We start from the raw sequence: 18,419 nt of genomic DNA on the forward strand, positions 1-18,419 counted from the left end.
CTGTATAGGTTACAACATGTCTAAATTGGTTAAATCTAGTGATGGATTTTTTACAATGACATTCAGGATTTTACTGTGTAATGACAATTCCTGGAAGAGAGTATTCTCTCACTCCTTCCAGTTATCCCTGCCCTCTCTGGCTCTCTCTGCCTATCTCCCTTTTTGCCTGTCTCCCTCCCTGCCTCTTTCTCTTTGCCTGACTCCATCTCTGCCTGTCTTCCTTTCTCCCCGTCTCCCTCCCTGCCTGCTTGTCGGTATCTCTTTCTCTAGCAGTCTCCCTTCTCTCCATTAATCTCTCTTCCTCCCTCACACTGTTCCTAAATAGTTTACACTTTACTGACCCTGTTCCTGCCTACAGTACTGATTACCCCCTCCTCTCTCTCTGTCTCTGTATCTCTTGCCAGGTGCCATAAATCTAATCCATCTATAAAGCAGATATCCCTCTGATCTTTGTGTGCCCTTCAAAAAGCCTCTTTTATAAGAGCTTTTAACAGGCCTGCATGTAGCCTGGCCAGAGCTGAGACCATTGTTTCTCCAGACCCCAGTTAAATCTACGTGGGCCCCGACTCGTGCCATGTCTGCCCTCAACCATTCATCCTGGTGTGCGTGGGCTCAAATAAAAACCGACGCCCTATTAGTCAATGCATGGCAGGGGGAGAAAAACACACTGCCGTGCTGGTGGACTGTTAAAAGTATGCCCTATTTTAAAGCCCTCTCTCTACTGTTGCCATTGTTAATTAGTGAGAGGAATTGAGAACTTTGTGCGTGCGTGCGTGCGTGCGTGCGTGCGTGCGTGTGCGCGCGCGGCTGCGTGCGCTCTCACCCTGCATGTGTCCAGGGCCTCTGATGAAGATGGTGTCGTTGGTACAGAGGGGCCTTGTGCTTCAGTCAACCAACACTCCTCTGAGTGACGACTGACGGAGGCTTCTCTCTCACCGTGTGTGTGTGCGTGTGTGTGCACGTGGGTTAGAGAAGTGTGTCTTGTAGTGCGGCAGTAAGTAGCCTTCAGTCTTGGCGTGTGTGTGCGTGCGTGCGTGCATGTGTTCGTTTTCTGTGTGCATATACAGGCATACATGTACGTGTATGTGTTTGAAGGAATGGGAGAATGAGGGAGGGAGAATGTAAGAGAAATAAAGAGAGTGACAGAGGAGTGATGAGAGATGGAGCCCATTTTTCCCACTGAGACTTACACATACCTAGCATGTACCCCCACAACACACGCACGCATGCACGCACGCATACACGCACTCACCCACGCACGCACGCACTCATGACCATTTTGCATGCAATATGTTCTCATGCCAAGCTCTCAGCATATTTGTCTAAACCAGAATGTCAATATTTGAAAACAAAATTTGGACATCTGCAGGTAATGTGTCAGGCCAAAATCATCTGAATTCTACATTTATTTAAATGTCAATATTTGATGAATGTGGACCATGTGTACTCACATCTAACCTTAACCCCTAACTCAATCTCAGCCTTGATCAAATAGACATGCAGTGCTTAAAAATGGGTAAATCTCAATATTTCTAAGTTTCATTATTTCGACTAAGGGTTAGGGTTAGGTTTTAGGGTTAGTTTTAGGCATAGTTTTACTGAGGTTAGAGTTAGGGTTTGGATTAGGTTTAAGCATAGTGGTTAACATTCACCAGGTTAGCATTCACCAGCGTCGGCAGGTTAGCATTTCACCAGGTTAATATTCATCTGTGTCGAACAAAATTGACGTATTTTTATTAGTAGTGGTGATTTTAGTCCACATTGTCTGCAATTCAGACTTGACATTACAAATATTGATGTACTGTATTTGGTACACAGTTAAGTCATCATTTGTACACTTTTTAAGATTTATTCTGGGGCTTTTATGCCTTTATTGATAGGACAGTAGACTGATGGGAATTTGCAGCCTATAGGGTGCACCACGCCCACGCCGCTACCGTCCGGGCCCTTTTGGAGACTCTTTGGAGTTAAATTAATGTCAGATTTTACAGTGTAGTTCAAACTGTAGTTGAACTTGGCCTGCAGAGTCGATGTATGAACCTGTAGACTTTGAAGCTCTCATCAGAACTAAACAGAGAGAGAGAGAGAGAGAGAGAGGTATTTATGGAAGAAGCTACCGGTATATAGGCCTGTTTTCAGTCTTTTCACATGTTTGCTCAACCAACTGTTGACCAACTGTTGATTCAACTCCAAGAGGAACAGCTTGGACAGTCTTGCACCGTAAAACCCGAGTGTTCATTTATCTGAGAGTGTACCAATGTAACATTTGAACACATGGATAAATGATCATGAGGATTTGACTGTATCAAATGGGGCTGCGTATGTATGTCCTTCATGGCTGTTGTTGACTGTGTGTGTGTGTGTGTGTGTGTGTGTGTGTGTGTGTGTGTGTGTGTGTGTGTGTGTGTGTGTGTGTGTGTGTGTGTGTGTGTGTGTGCGTGTGCGCGCGTTCGTGTGCGAAATGCGTGTGTACTGTACATGTGTGCGTTTGTATGTCCTGTTTATCCCCTGCCATTTATTTGTGTGTGTTGTGGAGGTTTATTGTGTCACGTGTGCCTCTGTCTGCAAGAACAGAAAAAGAAAGACCCCAACATCACTGTTCATCCAACTCTCATTGAGCTGGTCATTCCTTACTGTAGTGACTTCAGTGCCTTGACTAGTGGAACCCAGATGTGGCGCTCCACCCAAAAACTGGCTTTAATATCCATTCGTCATGTCACATCATCACCAGCGTTAGGGTGGCTGGTGCAGCCAACGGCAAGCAGACAACCACATCACAACCAAACACACAACTCACAGACCTCTACTATTCTCCATGCTGCTCTTGAACAAGCTAAGAGAATACTAAGACACCCAATTGTGACAGGGTCTGATCTGATTGAATGTGTAGAGCATATCATCTTTCTGTTTTTTACTGATTACGCAGCTATATAGATTGAAATCTGAAATTGCAATAATCATGACATCACCAGTGTCACCACAACTAAACATTTATTTCCACGGGCAGGCGGCAGATGACGCTGGCAGTGTCGCATTGGAGCAGTATTTTTCATTAAGCTGATTTCTGGAAGAACAGGACACTTGTAATATTGACTATTAGACATTTATAAAATTGCCCTGCACCTAGCTAATGTTCTGAACACTTTATTTTATACTGTGTAAATATCCATGGACATTCTACTCTACCTGGAAATACCTTTTGGTTACAAACATTCAATCTGGTCTATAATTGAAGATATTTGAATGTTGTTAAATCTCAAATCAAAAAGCTGAGAAAAAGTCCATCAAAGATTAAAATGTTTCGATCTGGAAAGGTTAGTCCAAATGTTGAATTTTCTAAAATGAAATATAGAAAACAATAATTTGTAGCCTCAGTGCAGTGGATGTATACGGTATATTGTGATTATATTTAATTTATAAACCTGCTGTTACGCACTGCACCTGATATGCTGGCTGTGTGGACAGCAGATGTGTACGAGATGCTGAGGGGTTGCAGTGTGCTCTGATTGTAATGGACGTTCAATGTACACACACACACACACACACACACACACACACACACACACACACACACACACACACACACACACACACACACACACACACACACACACACACACACACAGCAGGGAGTCTTTCCCCAGATCAACCCCAAGCACAGAAACAATAAGAACCAGATATGTTCTTCCATTCCAGCTTTAATTGTCAGTCTCTCTCTCTCTCTCTCTCTCTCTCTCTCTCTCTCTCTCTCTCTCTCTCTCTCTCTCTCTCTCTCTCTTAATCTCAGCACATATTGGACAGATTATGGTAATTCCCCATCTTTTATTGGTATTAGTTTATGGTTAAGTTATTTTTTGTTTTTTCCTCCTCCTTTTCTTCTCCCTGCCTCCTGTGATAATAAAGTCAATGGAGCCATTGGTCTCATTCTGCATTCTTCTGGCTTTATGCTCTGGTCATCTGTCTGTCTGCTTTATCATCATCTCTTGTGACTCTCCTCTTTCTTCCGCCCGCCCGCTTTCCTCAAACCCACCTCACTCTGTGTGTGTGTGTGTGTGTGTGTGTGTGTGTGTGTGTGTGTGTGTGTGTGTGTGTGTGTGTGTGTGTGTGTGTGTGTGTGTGTGTGTGTGTGTGCGTGTGCACGCGTGCGTCCGCGGGGATGGGCTAATGATTCTTCTTCTTGTGAAAAATGTCATGAAAGCACATTAATAATGTATATCTCTATGTGTCTCTCTCTCTCTACCAGACCTGCTGTCCACCAACAGGTCTTCCATCTTCAGTGGTCACCATGGCCAGCTGTCTCTGAGCTCTGTCTTCCTGGATGAGTACCACGACCGCCTATTCCTAGGAGGGAAAGATGTCCTCTACTCTCTCACTCTGGGACCAGGCAGCACACAGTCTAAAGAGGTGAGTGCTTCAGACCCCACCCCAGTTTGCTATATGCATTGATTACACCCTTGGACCCTCATGTGATTATCCAATCTACACTGTAAAGTCCTACCTCAGAGAGGGTTCAAATGGAACCAAATGGACCCATTTTGAGAACCACTGCTTTTAGATTATGGATTAGAATGGAATACAGTAGAATAGAATAGAGTGGTCCGGACTGCTGGCGTAGTGGTCCTGGCACCTAGGCTCCAAAGTAGCCTGATAGAGCATCACTCTTTGCGTCCTGTCTCGCCCCATCTCTCCCTCTCCCTGTTTCCTGTCTGTCTCTACTGTAAAAACTATAAATTAAGCCCCCTAAATTATATATTTTTGTAATAAAATAGAGAATGTAGTAAGATAGAATAAAACAGAATGCAGTAAAATGGCATGAGAATAATAAAAGAATGCAGTAGAATGAGCTAGGTAGATTAGAATGGAATAGGGAAGAATTTAGATTCTTTATTCTTGAATATAATAAAATAGAATAGAACGATTGTTTGTTTGTGGAAAAGTGCCTACAGCCTCACTGTGGTAGAATTAGAAACAGACATGGTACAATAAATACACAATTAAACACCACATGACACAACGACACGCTACACTAAATACAGATTCAGACACCACAAGACACAATAACACAGAAACAGAGCCCCCATTACATACTGTGTTCCAGTTCCTAGTCAATAGACAATGTCTTACTTGAGAGGTTACGAGAGGAAGACGGCATAGGAAAGTGCTCTGTCAAGAGCACCAGCAGGGGTGCGCAGTATTGTGCATGCATTGCAGACAAGTGGTTTTCTAACCCCTACCCACCATTGTCTGGCACAGTAATAGACACTGGCGAACAGCGTCGGGCTATTGCATCTTTTGTGGCAAATAACTTAGTTCCACATTCCTGCTGGAAGGTTGTCGACAGGGTCTATGACGTCTGGCTTCTCCGCATTTACCACGTCTTAATAAGAATCACATTTACCATACTGACACAATAAACAGCCAGCATTATGCATACTAGGGCGATGCCCCTCCGGTTATGCAATACCCCATTTGACATGTATGTACCCATTTGACCTGTTGTCCATTGTCAGAATACCTGTTGTACCTGTCATCAGATTACAAGTGCAGTACTTAGTACAGTATTGCAACCATCAGAATCATCAGAATTGCAACCATCAGAATCTTTCTAGTAATCATTGTACTTGGAGACCTACTACTATCATTCTATGACGTCATATTGATGACATCAGGGAGCTCCATTCTCCATATATGGGCTATGGGCATAAAAGGAACACAGACAGACATAATAGATGCAGAGATTTGTCGATTCATAGATATTTCTGGACAACTGCTGATCTGACTGACTTTAAATGTATTTTGAAATGTGATGTTAAAACCGTAAGGGCATACTGAGCATGTGCAAAGGTTTGGGATCTATGTTCTCCTTCTGTCTTTGGTTTAACTCCTCACACAGTCTGCCAATTTCACCTCTGTTCAAGCAAACCTCACCTCACGTCTGACTGACCTTTCCAAAACATTTAGAGGATTTTATATACACTCCCCTCCACACACACACGCACGCACGCACGCACGCACGCACGCACGCACGCACGCACGCACGCACGCACGCACACACACACACACACACACACACACACACACACACACACACACACACACACACACACACACCGATCTCTCTGTCTCTCTCAATAAAGCTGATTCTGATTCTGACTATCTCTAACACACACACACACACACACACACACACACACACACACACACACACACACACACACACACACACACACACACACACACCGAAACACCTGTAAAACTGTAGCCGGTCATAAATCAGCCCTGGTTTCTCTTAGTTTTTCTTAGGCGTCACCTTTCATCTACATGCATATTTGTCATCAAAGAGTTGTCAAACACTGCGTGTTGGAGTGAAAGAATTACAGTGACTCTGTCTTGGCATGCGGCAAAGACATGAGGAATGACTTGGAATTCAGGAGTCAGATCCATTAAGTGCAGTTCAACAAAGTTCCTCTGTCATCAAACAAGGATGAAACACAGAGCTTCTGGCTCAGCAACGAAGGGATTTGATTAGCTTAACTCTGAGGGAGAGTGAGAGAGGGTGAGGGAAGGTTGAGAGATGGAGGGAGTAATAGGTGGAAACAGAATTGGCAAAAGGAAGAGAAATAGAGAGGAACAGGGACATGAGGAGACCAGGCAGAGAGAAAGACACAGAGGCGGGCATTGATGAAGTTCTTGATGAACCGTATAGGACAGTATTATGTACTCCCGCTGAGTGATGCAACAACAGCAGCAGCTGCCTTGAGTAGAGCTTCGCAGCTGAACCTCATTAGAAGACTTAATGCTATAGCTCTATTTTGGAAAAATAATCAGTACCATTTAGTATCTCTAAAATATACAGGAAGCACATTGTATAAACCAAAAATAACTGACAAATTATTTGGTCAGACAAGGATCCATTTACCTGCTATCTAGCCAATTGTGTTGCTTCTCCCTTATTTCAGTCCGTATCAGTTATCCAGTTATATATACACATCCATATATTACATCAGCTATGTATATATTCACCACAGCTGCATACGATTTTACCCTGGTGTGATATCTATAGACAGTGAAAGGTACATGCATCACCTTGCCAAAGCTAAGTAAAAACCAGACACCATTGTTTCAGTTGGACACATAAGAGAGACAATAGAGCCTTATAGTACCACAACAACCTGGCGGCATGAAGGGAAATAATCTGTTAGATCATTGGTTCTCAATGTGGGGTCCGGGGACTGGCTGGGGTCCTTGAAGTGGTTACATAGGTTCCCCAAAATGTGTTAATGTAACATCACAATCAGTTTAAGTGTTAGCAGACAGGTCATTCCTCCTCTGTTCAGGGACTTTTGTTTGCCATGTTTTCCATAATTACCACTCACTTCTTACTGTGACTGCTTAGGTTAAAAATCCTTGACATTTTGGGCAAGACATTTTGGGCAGGTTGATGTCTGACTTGAGTGGCTATCGAGATTGAGAAGAAAAACGGCTTCCATGTGTGTTTTTGCTGTTCAAACCTAATAAAAGCAATCTGATTCCTATTCGGATACTTTGCCAAAAATCATATTTGTGCTGCCAGTCAGTACATAGCCATAGTGTTGTTATTTGGAGCCTGGTTTGCGATGTTCTACCCGACATCAAGAAGAAAACATCAGCCAACATCATAAGAAAACATACAGTATGTAGCCTTTTTGTTTTGAGTGCTCCTCTTTCTGATCATTTATTCACCACAGCTGCCCTTGTCCTGTAGATACTGTATTAGTTTAGCTGTGATTTGTTGTGAGCATGTCTTAACATGAGATTTAATAGGGTTTACATTAGAAGTCACGCACGCATGGAGATTGTGATTACTTTTAAAGCAGCAAGCATTTTTTTAAATCATCTTCATATGTCTTAGCAGGAGACCAGCAAAGGGAATATGAAAGGTATTGGGTTTAGTTAATTTCCTCTTTGGTACACAATGTAATCTACAGTTTGTTCTCTGTTCACTGGTTTCTACCCAGTGATAGAAACGTGTGTGTGTGTGTGTGTGTGTGTGTGTGTGTGTGTGTGTGTGTGTGTGTGTGTGTGTGTGTGTGTGTGTGTGTGTGTGTGTGTGTGTGTGTGTGTGTGTGTGTGGGTGCATGTGTGGGTGTGTGCTTTGTGCGTACGTGCATGCGTGCATCCCGTGCATGGCAGAGTTTGTGTAAAATTGAAATGGAGAGAAGTGTGTATGTATATGTGTGCATGTGCATCATGCATACAGTATGTGTGTACAATACCGGTACATGTATGTGTGGTGTGGGGGAGTTCGAGAGAAGGCTGAAACAGAAGGGAGGAGATGAGACAAAGAAAGGAATGAGGAGTTAAAGTACAGTACAAGCATAGCCAGATCTCGCCCACCTCATCCATTCTATAATTCCCCTTCATCCCCCTCTCATCCCTCTCTTTCTTGGTATAAAGCTGGCTGAATCTCCTCTCCTCTCCTCTCCTCTCCTCTCCTCTCCTCTCCTCTCCTCTCCTCCCCTGCTAGCGGTGTACAGTAAAAGTGTAATGGAGATAATCGTTGAAATGTTCTTCCAGTTCAATGCCAGACGTCTTCCAGAGCCAAGCATTGTGAAACGACCGGGAGAAGTCATTCAGTGAATCCAGTGTAATGACAGAAGGGTATATAGGCTGCATATCCGCAAAATCTGTTGAAAGCATGAAAGACAAAGGGTGGCCTCCTACGCACAAGGTAGCATCAAAAGCCTTTTATTATACTCTGACCTTTTTCAGGCTGCTCATCCATCCTTTGTGTCGTTGATCTTTACTGAGATGGATTATTTGGGAATATTGAAAGAGACAGACACAGGCAGACAGGCATTGTAGGGAGGTACAGGTAAGGTCACAATAATAAGACAGTCAAAAGTGTCTTTACAACAGTCAACGGGAGCTTCATCTGTAAGGGTCCATGTGGTTCCATTTGTACAGTACACACTAGGATTTACACTAGGATTGCCGTGTACAGTCTTTCCCCACTTAAAATGAACACCAGCAGTACTAGGGCTGTCTTCAACTCAGGATTTTTAGAGTCGAGTCAAGTCGCATGGGTTAATGCGACTCGTCGACGAATCGTTTTATATATGTAAAAAAAAAATCAAGTGTTGCTTTAAACCACGTCAACATAATACAATAAACATTAAGATGAACGTTGTTTTAAGCCTTGAAATAGATCCATGAACTACCGTGCATATGAAATAATGAGACATGTTAGTGGCGGACATTAATGACGATGAGATTGCGTCCAGCCGTGCGTAATTGTGAATCGTGGAGCAGAGTTGAAAGACGGGGACGATAATAATCCATCTCTTTGACAACACAATTGCGTGTCGTTTATTATTTCCACAGCGCTGCTGTATCAAAAAAGCTATGTTGCCGATCAAGTCGTCGCTGGTGCGAGACAATGAATAACTGTTCGCCCATGGTCTCAGACTGAGACCACGACCACACTCAGCAGCAGTGAGTGAAAGTGGGAGAGTTGCTGTCGCCGCTGCTTCTTGCTCTTGGCTAGCTGCAACAAGTAGAATAACAACACGTCGACATATTTCCTCTCAAAGCGGTTAACTTCAAAATAAGAGCTGCCTGTAATATGATCAAGTCACGTTAACTGGTTTTATTTTGAAGTCTACTTACAAATAGTAGGAAGTATAAGATGAACTCAATTGGAAGTACATGACACCAGTCCAGCGCTATACCGCACCGCAGTAACTGCCTCGTGATATAAAAATAATATATTTTCGACTCCTCGACTCAAACAATTGGCATCGATTCCGGGGGCTTAAAACGACTCGTTGATTCGTCGATTTTTAAAAGACAGCCCTAAGCAGTACAAACTAATCCAGTGTTTGAACTGATCTGTAGTGTTTTGATGATCCAAGGTTAAACTTTACAGTTGGAAGCTTGTTTCACCCAGTTTCTCCACTGAAACAAGTGTCCTCTGTTTTCATTAGATTACATTGTGGACAGTTAGTTCCATGTGCTTCCACAGTGTCTTTGGTGTGACGCACTTCGGGCTGCATCATTATGTTCCTGATAGAATGCAAGCATAAAGTCATTGTATTAAATCTGGATGAGTTCTTTTAATTCATGCCCGTTGCCTTTATTCAGAGTGATGCCAATTCTCATTTTTCATCTCTACAGCGTTCAATTGTCTCTTATTCAAAAAATCCTCCCAAAAGCATAATAGAAGCTTATAGTAAAGCATTTTGAAGATCTGTTGCCAACTGCAAACAATCCAGCCATTGTGAAATCCAATGAAACCGGCCTACCGTCCAAGCCTTCCTCTCATCTGCCCACTAACATTTGTGTGGTATTGTCCCAGTGGCGTCAGTTCAGAAAAAGCTAAGGTATGGCAACATGTCTGGTGTCTTGCACGCGCGCCATCGCGCGCGTGCAAGACACCAGTCATGTTGCCATACCTTAGCAACAGGCATGATACTTATTTATTTATTTTCCCCCCCCGTTTCTACGGTTTCTTGGGCTGGATATGGCAGCCTGGAATGGTTTTCAAGTGCAGCTAAACTAACAATTAACAATAATGAATTGCACCTGTGCAGCTGACCTGCGGGAATATACCATTTTGTCAAGATGGGGAGAATACAAGTGTGGAGAATATAATTATAATACCTTGTTAAAGTGACCATTTTGTAAAATTTTGCATTTTACTGTATTTTAACAACATAATAACCAGAACAGATAGACAGAGAGACATTCATGGATTTATATTTAAAAGTAACTTTTATTTTCCCCCCTGAACCCAGGGTATGGCAGCTGCATACCCCTGCCATACCCAATTGACGCCCGTCTATTGTCCAATCTGGGGCAAAAGTCTTATTGCCCTTTCTACAACAAATCCGATCATGAAATGGGTAGCAAAGTGCAGTAAAATCAGTAATAGAGGTTTGATGTTTCTCTTTCACAATAATACAGACGCTTTGGTTGAATGTGAGCCATGAATCTATTAAACCATTACAGCACCTCTACCAGCAGTCGTTGTAATGCAGAATAACCTCTGCAACGAATCAAATCCGGGAAGAAAAACAACAGCCCTAATTATAATTATATGGGAACAATCTCAAATAAATACTGATTAGGCTCATGTAAATGTTCATGTTATGATGAATATATTCCATCAACTGGTGCCGATTCACATAAACAGATATGATTGGACTCCCATACGCCACTTTCAGTTATGGTATAAAACGTTCAAAATTATTTAATTTGGCTCATAAACCGTGCCTGCAACAAAGACTCTTTCATTCGTTTCAGCCTCTGTGTGTTTGGTTGTGTGGTTCTGTTTTGTGATTGCTGTGCAGTATTCTGTAGGTCAATCCCTACACACGCTCTGAGATGAACACTCTGGGTTTACTGTGTGGGTGTGAAAGGGGCAGATGACTTGGAATCAGTAGTTCTACTTTTGGCAGCTTATACACTGTACAGTACATATGGTAATATGTTATCCCTTTGACCTACAGTATACAGTATTGAGATGTGTCATGTGTGTGTTGACAGACATTTAGCACTTGGAATTTCAAGGCTAGTTATATTTCAGAGCCACCTGACCCGCTCAACAAAACATATTTTCATCTGAAAAGTGTCAACTGACGCATAATAAATGTTTTCACTAAAACATATGGAAGCTCCAAATATGTGACAGAACCATTGTTAAGCGGAAAAGAAACCAGCACAATTGACTAGGGGTTCCAATTCCAACATTAAGTTAGTTTCAGCTATAGCTTATAACTGCAATGCCATTTCTTTAACCACTTTCAACATGATGTCCTTATTATTTTGGGCATGTTATTATACGTGAAAATGTTAAAAAATAGGCGATCTACAAGCTCACAACACGTCGCAATGTGACTGGTTGTGAGCTTGTAGATTGCCTATTTTCACCATACAAAACTGTTGCACGAAGAAGTAGGACATACTGTAGGGTTTAAGTGGTTAAATGATATTTCCTTGCACAACTACATAATGGGACCCTAAGTGCATCCAGTACGTCAGGCTGCAGTTGAGTCATGTTGTTTCTGAGTGTGAACTACAGTGAACACTCCACTAGAAATGCCTTTCCTCCATTTTTGTAACTGATGTTCAAAGCTTAAACAAGAGTTTTCTATCATTATGGGAATAATCATATGTTCTATTTCGGAACTATACTGTATAAGAGAGATAATATACATTTTCCATGAGGGAAATTTACAGTCTCTCTGAGGAAAAAACAAATATATTTTATATACTTTTTGAGTGGATGTCCATTAGTGACTCAATCATTGCGATTCAGTTTTTGTTTAAATTTTAGAGGCAACAGTTATGACAAAGGAAACACCATGGCTAAATACTGGGGGATGACCATGCTTAATATGCAGAACCATAGGCGATTTTAAGGGGTGTCCTAGGGTGCACGTGCACCCCCTGGCCGCCAGGCGGCCATTTTGATTTTTTTTTTTTTTTTTTGTAATGTAACTTTATTTTATAATTATTAAATAAAACAGTGATCGTGATTTGTAAAATGTGCGCAAAAAGAGAGGTGGAGGGGCAAGTATTTCAGCTTGCTTGCTTGCAATGTAAGACCTATCAGCTTGCTTGGCGGCGGCGCTGTTGGCAGACTTGGCAGGCACTGTGGGTGGGCTGTGAGATTAACACCTGTGCTGGCCGGCTGTGTGACTCTCTGATATGATGACCCACAATTCCTTGATTTCCTTATCTGTTTCCGCCCGCCTAAAACAATATGGATACAGCAGCAGAGCAGCAATAATGGCGAAACGAACTATAAATACAAAGACAATTGACCAATTCTTTATAAAAAAGAGCAAACCCAGTGCCACAACCGATAATTCATCATCAGGAAATGTGAACACGGGTTCACTCGACACTGACAGTAATGCTAATGAACGCGAACCAGAGGAGTTGGACGGAGCTTGCAGCAGCAGTGATCCAGCCACCGACATCACTGTGGAAGGCTCGCCGTTGCCTGAGACCGGGGCCCCGGTTCGTCCACAGCAAGCAAGCTGTTTCTCTCTCTCTCTCTGTGTGTGTGTGTGTGTGTGTGTGTGTGTGTGTGTGTGTGTGTGTGTGTGTGTGTGTGTGTGTGTGTGTGTGTGTGTGTGTGTGTGTGTGTGTGTGTGTGTGTGTGTGTGTGTGTGTGTGTGTGCGCGCGCGCGTGCGTGCGTGCGTGTGTGTGGAATGGATAAGGAGCGGTGCTTTCATCTAGTATTGTAGGCTAGTATTGGGACCTTGTCTGCATTTTTTGTGTCGGTTTGTGTCTGTTGACTAGGGGTGCCACGGTTCGTTTAGCCCACGGTTCGGTTCGTACCTCGGTTTTGGGGTCACGGTTTCGGTACGGTTCGGTGCGTGTTTTGCATTAAAAAAAAAGACTTTCCAAAAATCTATTTTTATTTTGCTTTTAAGCAAATTGAATTATGACAGTGCCTCTTAGCCTTAAGGTGGGTTAAATAATAATAATAATATAAAATAAAATAAAAAGGGGGAAAAATGATTTTCTTTTCTATTATCATTATCATCAATATTGGCCATCGTCTTCAGTTTCAAAGTGCTTTATTTATGAACAAATTGTTTTGCACCCAACAAGAGATAGGCCTACTATAATAGTAGGCTACAAGCTTGAGCAAATAGCCTCTGTAAGTTTTCATTACTATAACCAAAACAGACGGGTGTGTTCACTGTGTTGCCAAACTTTGCGAGAGGAATAAGCAACCAGATCTATGAAAACAATGCTTAAATAATTGAATATAGGCCACGTGAGGTCGTTAAACCTATACACGTCGGCTATTTGAAAGTGGCCAAGCCGATCTACAAGCTCACCACCGCATCCACCATTATTTAGCCTACAAGCAACTTTACATAAAAACAAGCTCAATGTGGCTTATAATAATCAGACATGGCAACAACACTCACCATGCGTTGTTCCCCCGTTGTTCCTCCACTCACTCAGTCAGTCAGTGAGGCTAGCGGGTGTCTGACACTCTGGCTTGGGGCTACGCTACGTTTGGCTTTGTTGCTTGCTAACGCTGCCTGCTATGGTCAGTCTAAAAACAGACTGTAATGATGTATGGGACTTTTACAACAACAAGCAGATTTCTCTTGGACTTGTTCTCCATGTTACAACAACTATGCGCTCCGCACTGCACAGCTTAGCGACTAGCAAGACTGGCTTCGTTTTGTTTTTCTGTCTCTGTGAGGACTCTCAACTGCTTTGCTCTGCTGCGAGTGTGAATGTCGGCTCTTGTTACAGAGTAGGTGGGGGTGATGGGACATTAGTGCGTGTTTACTTGCGGAGCGGGGTTTAGTGGAGATTGTCTTGTGCACGATGCACAGTGGCTGTCCAGCTGTAAGAAATTAATTAATTTGCAAACACAAAAAGACCGCGGTTCACATGAAGGCGTACGGTTCGGGTACCGTGCAGGGCGTACCGTACGGTTCGGTTTTATACCGTGAACCGTGGCACCCCTACTGTTGACGTGCGAGGCAATGCGGTGGTCATGCTGCGCTGCGGTGTGAGTGAGTGTGAGAGAAAGAAGTGTTTGGGGCTGCTGGAGTTTAAAGTGAACAGCAAGCAATGATGATTAACTTGATGTTTGGCTTTATATGTCCTGGCTGTGCTGCCTCTGTCTGCAAAATAAGTAAATAAATCCTATAGATAGACATATGCTCATGGTGTCTAGAAAAAGAAGCACCTGTTTTACACTTTTTTTGTTTATATTATGTTACATTTGGGTACAAAATTAACTGCAGAAATCCGCTAAAACAACATTACAAAACCGCTAATATCCGCAATTTTTTTAAAGCGCGCGCGCGAGCGTCGTGCACGCGAATAGAGGTCGTGCACCCCCTGCTGGAACAGGCTAGAATCGCCTATGTGCAGAACATAATAATAATAATAGTAATACCTCATATTTATATACTGCTCTTCTAAATACTTAGTTGCTTTACATTGTGGAGAAAAATTGGTCCGTGAATCATGGATAATAGGATTTATGTGATAACCTAAAGTGACATAGATGATAGCAGGTCTGGATTTCACAGTATATCCATATCAGTCAGGCATTTGTTTAACTACTTTTCTCTGATTCGCACCATTGCGAGCCAGGCTTTAGAAAGGCCCTGGCTTCACAGCATATAAATTTCAATCAAGAATGTATAAGAATGCTTTCTTGCATGCTTTATAGGGATCTTTTTGTTGTTGTTAAATGATATCAGCCATACAGAACGCCACAGATGACGTAGTCTCAGTAATTTATGCTATACATGTCGCTAGCCAAAGATTAGACCATCCCTGATTTAATCTTACATAAATATCAGTCAGGCATGTTTTAGATGTCCAGTGTGTGTCTGGATGATTTACACCATATAGTGTTGGTGAGCCAAGCTTTTAGTTTTAACAGACCCTGAGTTATTGTGACTTAAATCAATTTAATGTACACTACTTTGAAGAAAACGTTTGACTTAACAGTGGCTATCAATGCATGCAATCTGACGGAAATGTATGGATGCTGACATCATTATGTTCTGACTCGGTCCCGTACCTATTGCATCATCACATTTGTACTCCAAATCTCACAGTATGGAACATCCTCTTAGGTTTTATACATTTAATGACCTGTCAGTTCCACCACAGATGACTGAGTTCCAGTGATCGAGACCATTGTATCCCTGGTTTCAAACAAATATATGTACAGTATGTTTGTGCACATACGGTACATAATCCATTGGCAACACGCAGGCATGACTACACACACACACACACACACACACACACACACACACACACACACACACACACACACACACACACACGCACACGCACAAACACACACACACACACACACACACACACACACACACACACTATCTATTAAAAAAAAGACGATATCTGTAGATGTATTCATGGCCACAGTTACATAGTCATAGGTCCCATTGACTGTCATCACAATGCCATTGGATGATAAATGTGTTCATAGGTCCGGGGCTGTTGCCATGAACTCACACAGCATACACATGCAATTGGTATGAGCCGCAAAAACAGAACTCTAAACTCACAATCAACTTGTATCTGAATCTATTATGAATTAATGTAAGATATCAGCTTTGAAATGCAGATACATATTTCACTAATATAAAAGAGGTAGAGTGGATTTCCTGAGTTTAGGAGGAGTTACCCTCCGCTGCATCATTGGTAGAGAGGCCTGGCTAAAACACTTCCAGACCTTAATATCACAGCTTTTATAGCTACAAGACTCTGGATAAAGATGACCACATGTCAGAGATGTAGGTCTTTAGCCAACATTTAGACAAGGCTGTATTAGTCTGCCCATTTAAGGCGGCCATGATAAAGTATGATTTATAACGTGGGAGATAAATATGTCTCAAACTTTTAATGCCGATATGAAAGCCTGTACATTATGAGCAAGGAGATGGCTCACTTTATAGTCTTGGGAGGTCAGAGAAGAGTTTCATTGCCTCTCCAACACAACATTCATATTGTCTCTCATTTTGATCCTGTGTTTCTATCACTTTGATAATCTTTGTAAGTCCCTGTTTCACTCCCTCTCTGGTTCACATGAAACCACACACAACCACATAGTCAAGAACAGGACACACACACACACACAAACGCACGCACGCACGCACGCACGCACGCACGCACGCACGCACACACACACGCACACACGCACACACGCACACACGCACACACATGCACCCACACACACACACACACACACACACACACACACACACACACACACACACACACACGCGCAATGTGAAATATTAGGTGAATGATACATACACAAGTTGCATAGTAACAATAGTAAAAATAGGTGCATGGTTAAGGAAAATCAATAAAATGAGCCAATGAAATGAAATTCTATATGAAGGGCTAATGGATCTCCATTTTCCATGTGGCAGGGATAGCTTACATTTATTTCCGACATACCTTTTGGAAACTAAATACTTGGAGAGATATCTTGCTCATTAAAGAACAATTCCCTTTTTATTTTCATTTGTTGACGGTGAAAGTAGCGTGTCATTCTGTTCCATTGTCTCAGATAAGTTCTGCAGTACAGAATTATGTATACATTAAATTCTATATCAGATTGGGTATTTCTTAATCATGGGCAATTTGGTTTCTATTGTCATGCATGAGAGGAGGAGGGCTGAAAGTGTGAAATCTATTCCATTCCGTGTATTGTCTCTGATTTCAAACTCCATCGGACAGAACAGATGTTTGGTATTATATGCTTATTTCGTAACTAATACTTAGAGAGAGGTTATCCTAATCAAGGAACAATGTCATTTCTATTTTATCGCAGCAAGCCTGTAGTGTGAAATTCCTTCCATTGTCCGAGGCCAAAATCTCATTTCACGCTTATCTGACTATTCAACTTTGCTCCTGGTTGAGTTGGCGGAACGGAACACATACTGTACGGGGCTTTCCACCGTGAAGATCTGTAATGTTGAAAAGAGATTATTGTAAGGGCCAGATTAGCCTTGGGTGTAGATGATCTATTGGTTTGGTGAAGAAGAGCTTTCTGTCACCTAACACCGGAGCGCTAATTAAAGATAGGACAGAGGCACTGCCAGCATCTGTTGTCGGTGCACATTTTTTTGTTGTGCTTGCAGAACTGATACTGTACATATTTGCTCATCGCCAGCCTCAAATATATAAAATCCCCCTGAGATAAATTTCACGCTAATTGTTTTTATGGTTTGCTGGGTATTATGTGCAGCTCATAAAGCCTGTGTTGCTTTAATTCCATATTGCCGTTTTTAAAAGTGGCTGCTCAGCAATGCTGCCAACATACTGTATGAAGTCCTTCATCATGTTCTCTTATGTCCTTTAACGATTTCAATACATTTCATTCTCCATCTCTCTCCTCCTCCTCCTCCTGTTTGGTTGCCTCTTTTTCTTTTCCCTATTGTCTCCGCGGCTGTTTTCTACTGTATATGGTGTTTCATTAAAGAATATTGAAACATGACAATTTATGATTCTTTCTCTTCTCTCTCTGTCTCTCTCTCTCTGGTGCGACTTTCATTCCTTTTCCTTATTGTTTCGGCTGCTGTTCCCATTATGGGATATGTTTCACTTTCACATTATAAAATATTAAAAAGTGACACGTTATGACTCTTTTTCTCCTCTCCCGCCCCCCTTCCCCCCATTTTTATTGCTGTTTTCACAGATCTACTGGCCACCCTTACCTGGTAACAGAGAGGACTGCGTTCTAAGGGGAAAGGACCGACAGGTTAGTGACTGAGGGCTCAATCATTCAATCATCTTCCTTCCTGCTAAGCCTCTCTTTCAACAAAAATGGAAATAACTAAGCTGTCTGGCTTTGCCATTTTAAACAATGCTTTATGCTCCTGTAGAAGCCACGTGTCTGTTG

The 18,419-nt window shown here is 42.3% G+C and overlaps 1 protein-coding gene across 1 annotated transcript in view; it reads left to right on the forward strand.

Moving 5' to 3' along the window:
* Positions 1–18,419, forward strand: part of sema3bl (sema domain, immunoglobulin domain (Ig), short basic domain, secreted, (semaphorin) 3bl) — a gene marked incomplete at both ends in the record, with an annotated part of 95,516 nt that overhangs the window by 20,400 nt on the left and 56,697 nt on the right. Inside the window, 2 exons of the mRNA XM_080732636.1 lie at positions 4,244–4,404; positions 18,216–18,278. Coding sequence (XP_080588762.1) covers positions 4,244–4,404; positions 18,216–18,278 — 224 coding nt within the window. The remainder of the gene's footprint in view (positions 1–4,243; positions 4,405–18,215; positions 18,279–18,419) is intronic.

This window comes from Nannobrachium achirus, assembly GCF_963921795.1.
Source record: "Nannobrachium achirus genome assembly, chromosome: 9".
Lineage (NCBI taxonomy): Eukaryota > Metazoa > Chordata > Actinopteri > Myctophiformes > Myctophidae > Nannobrachium > Nannobrachium achirus.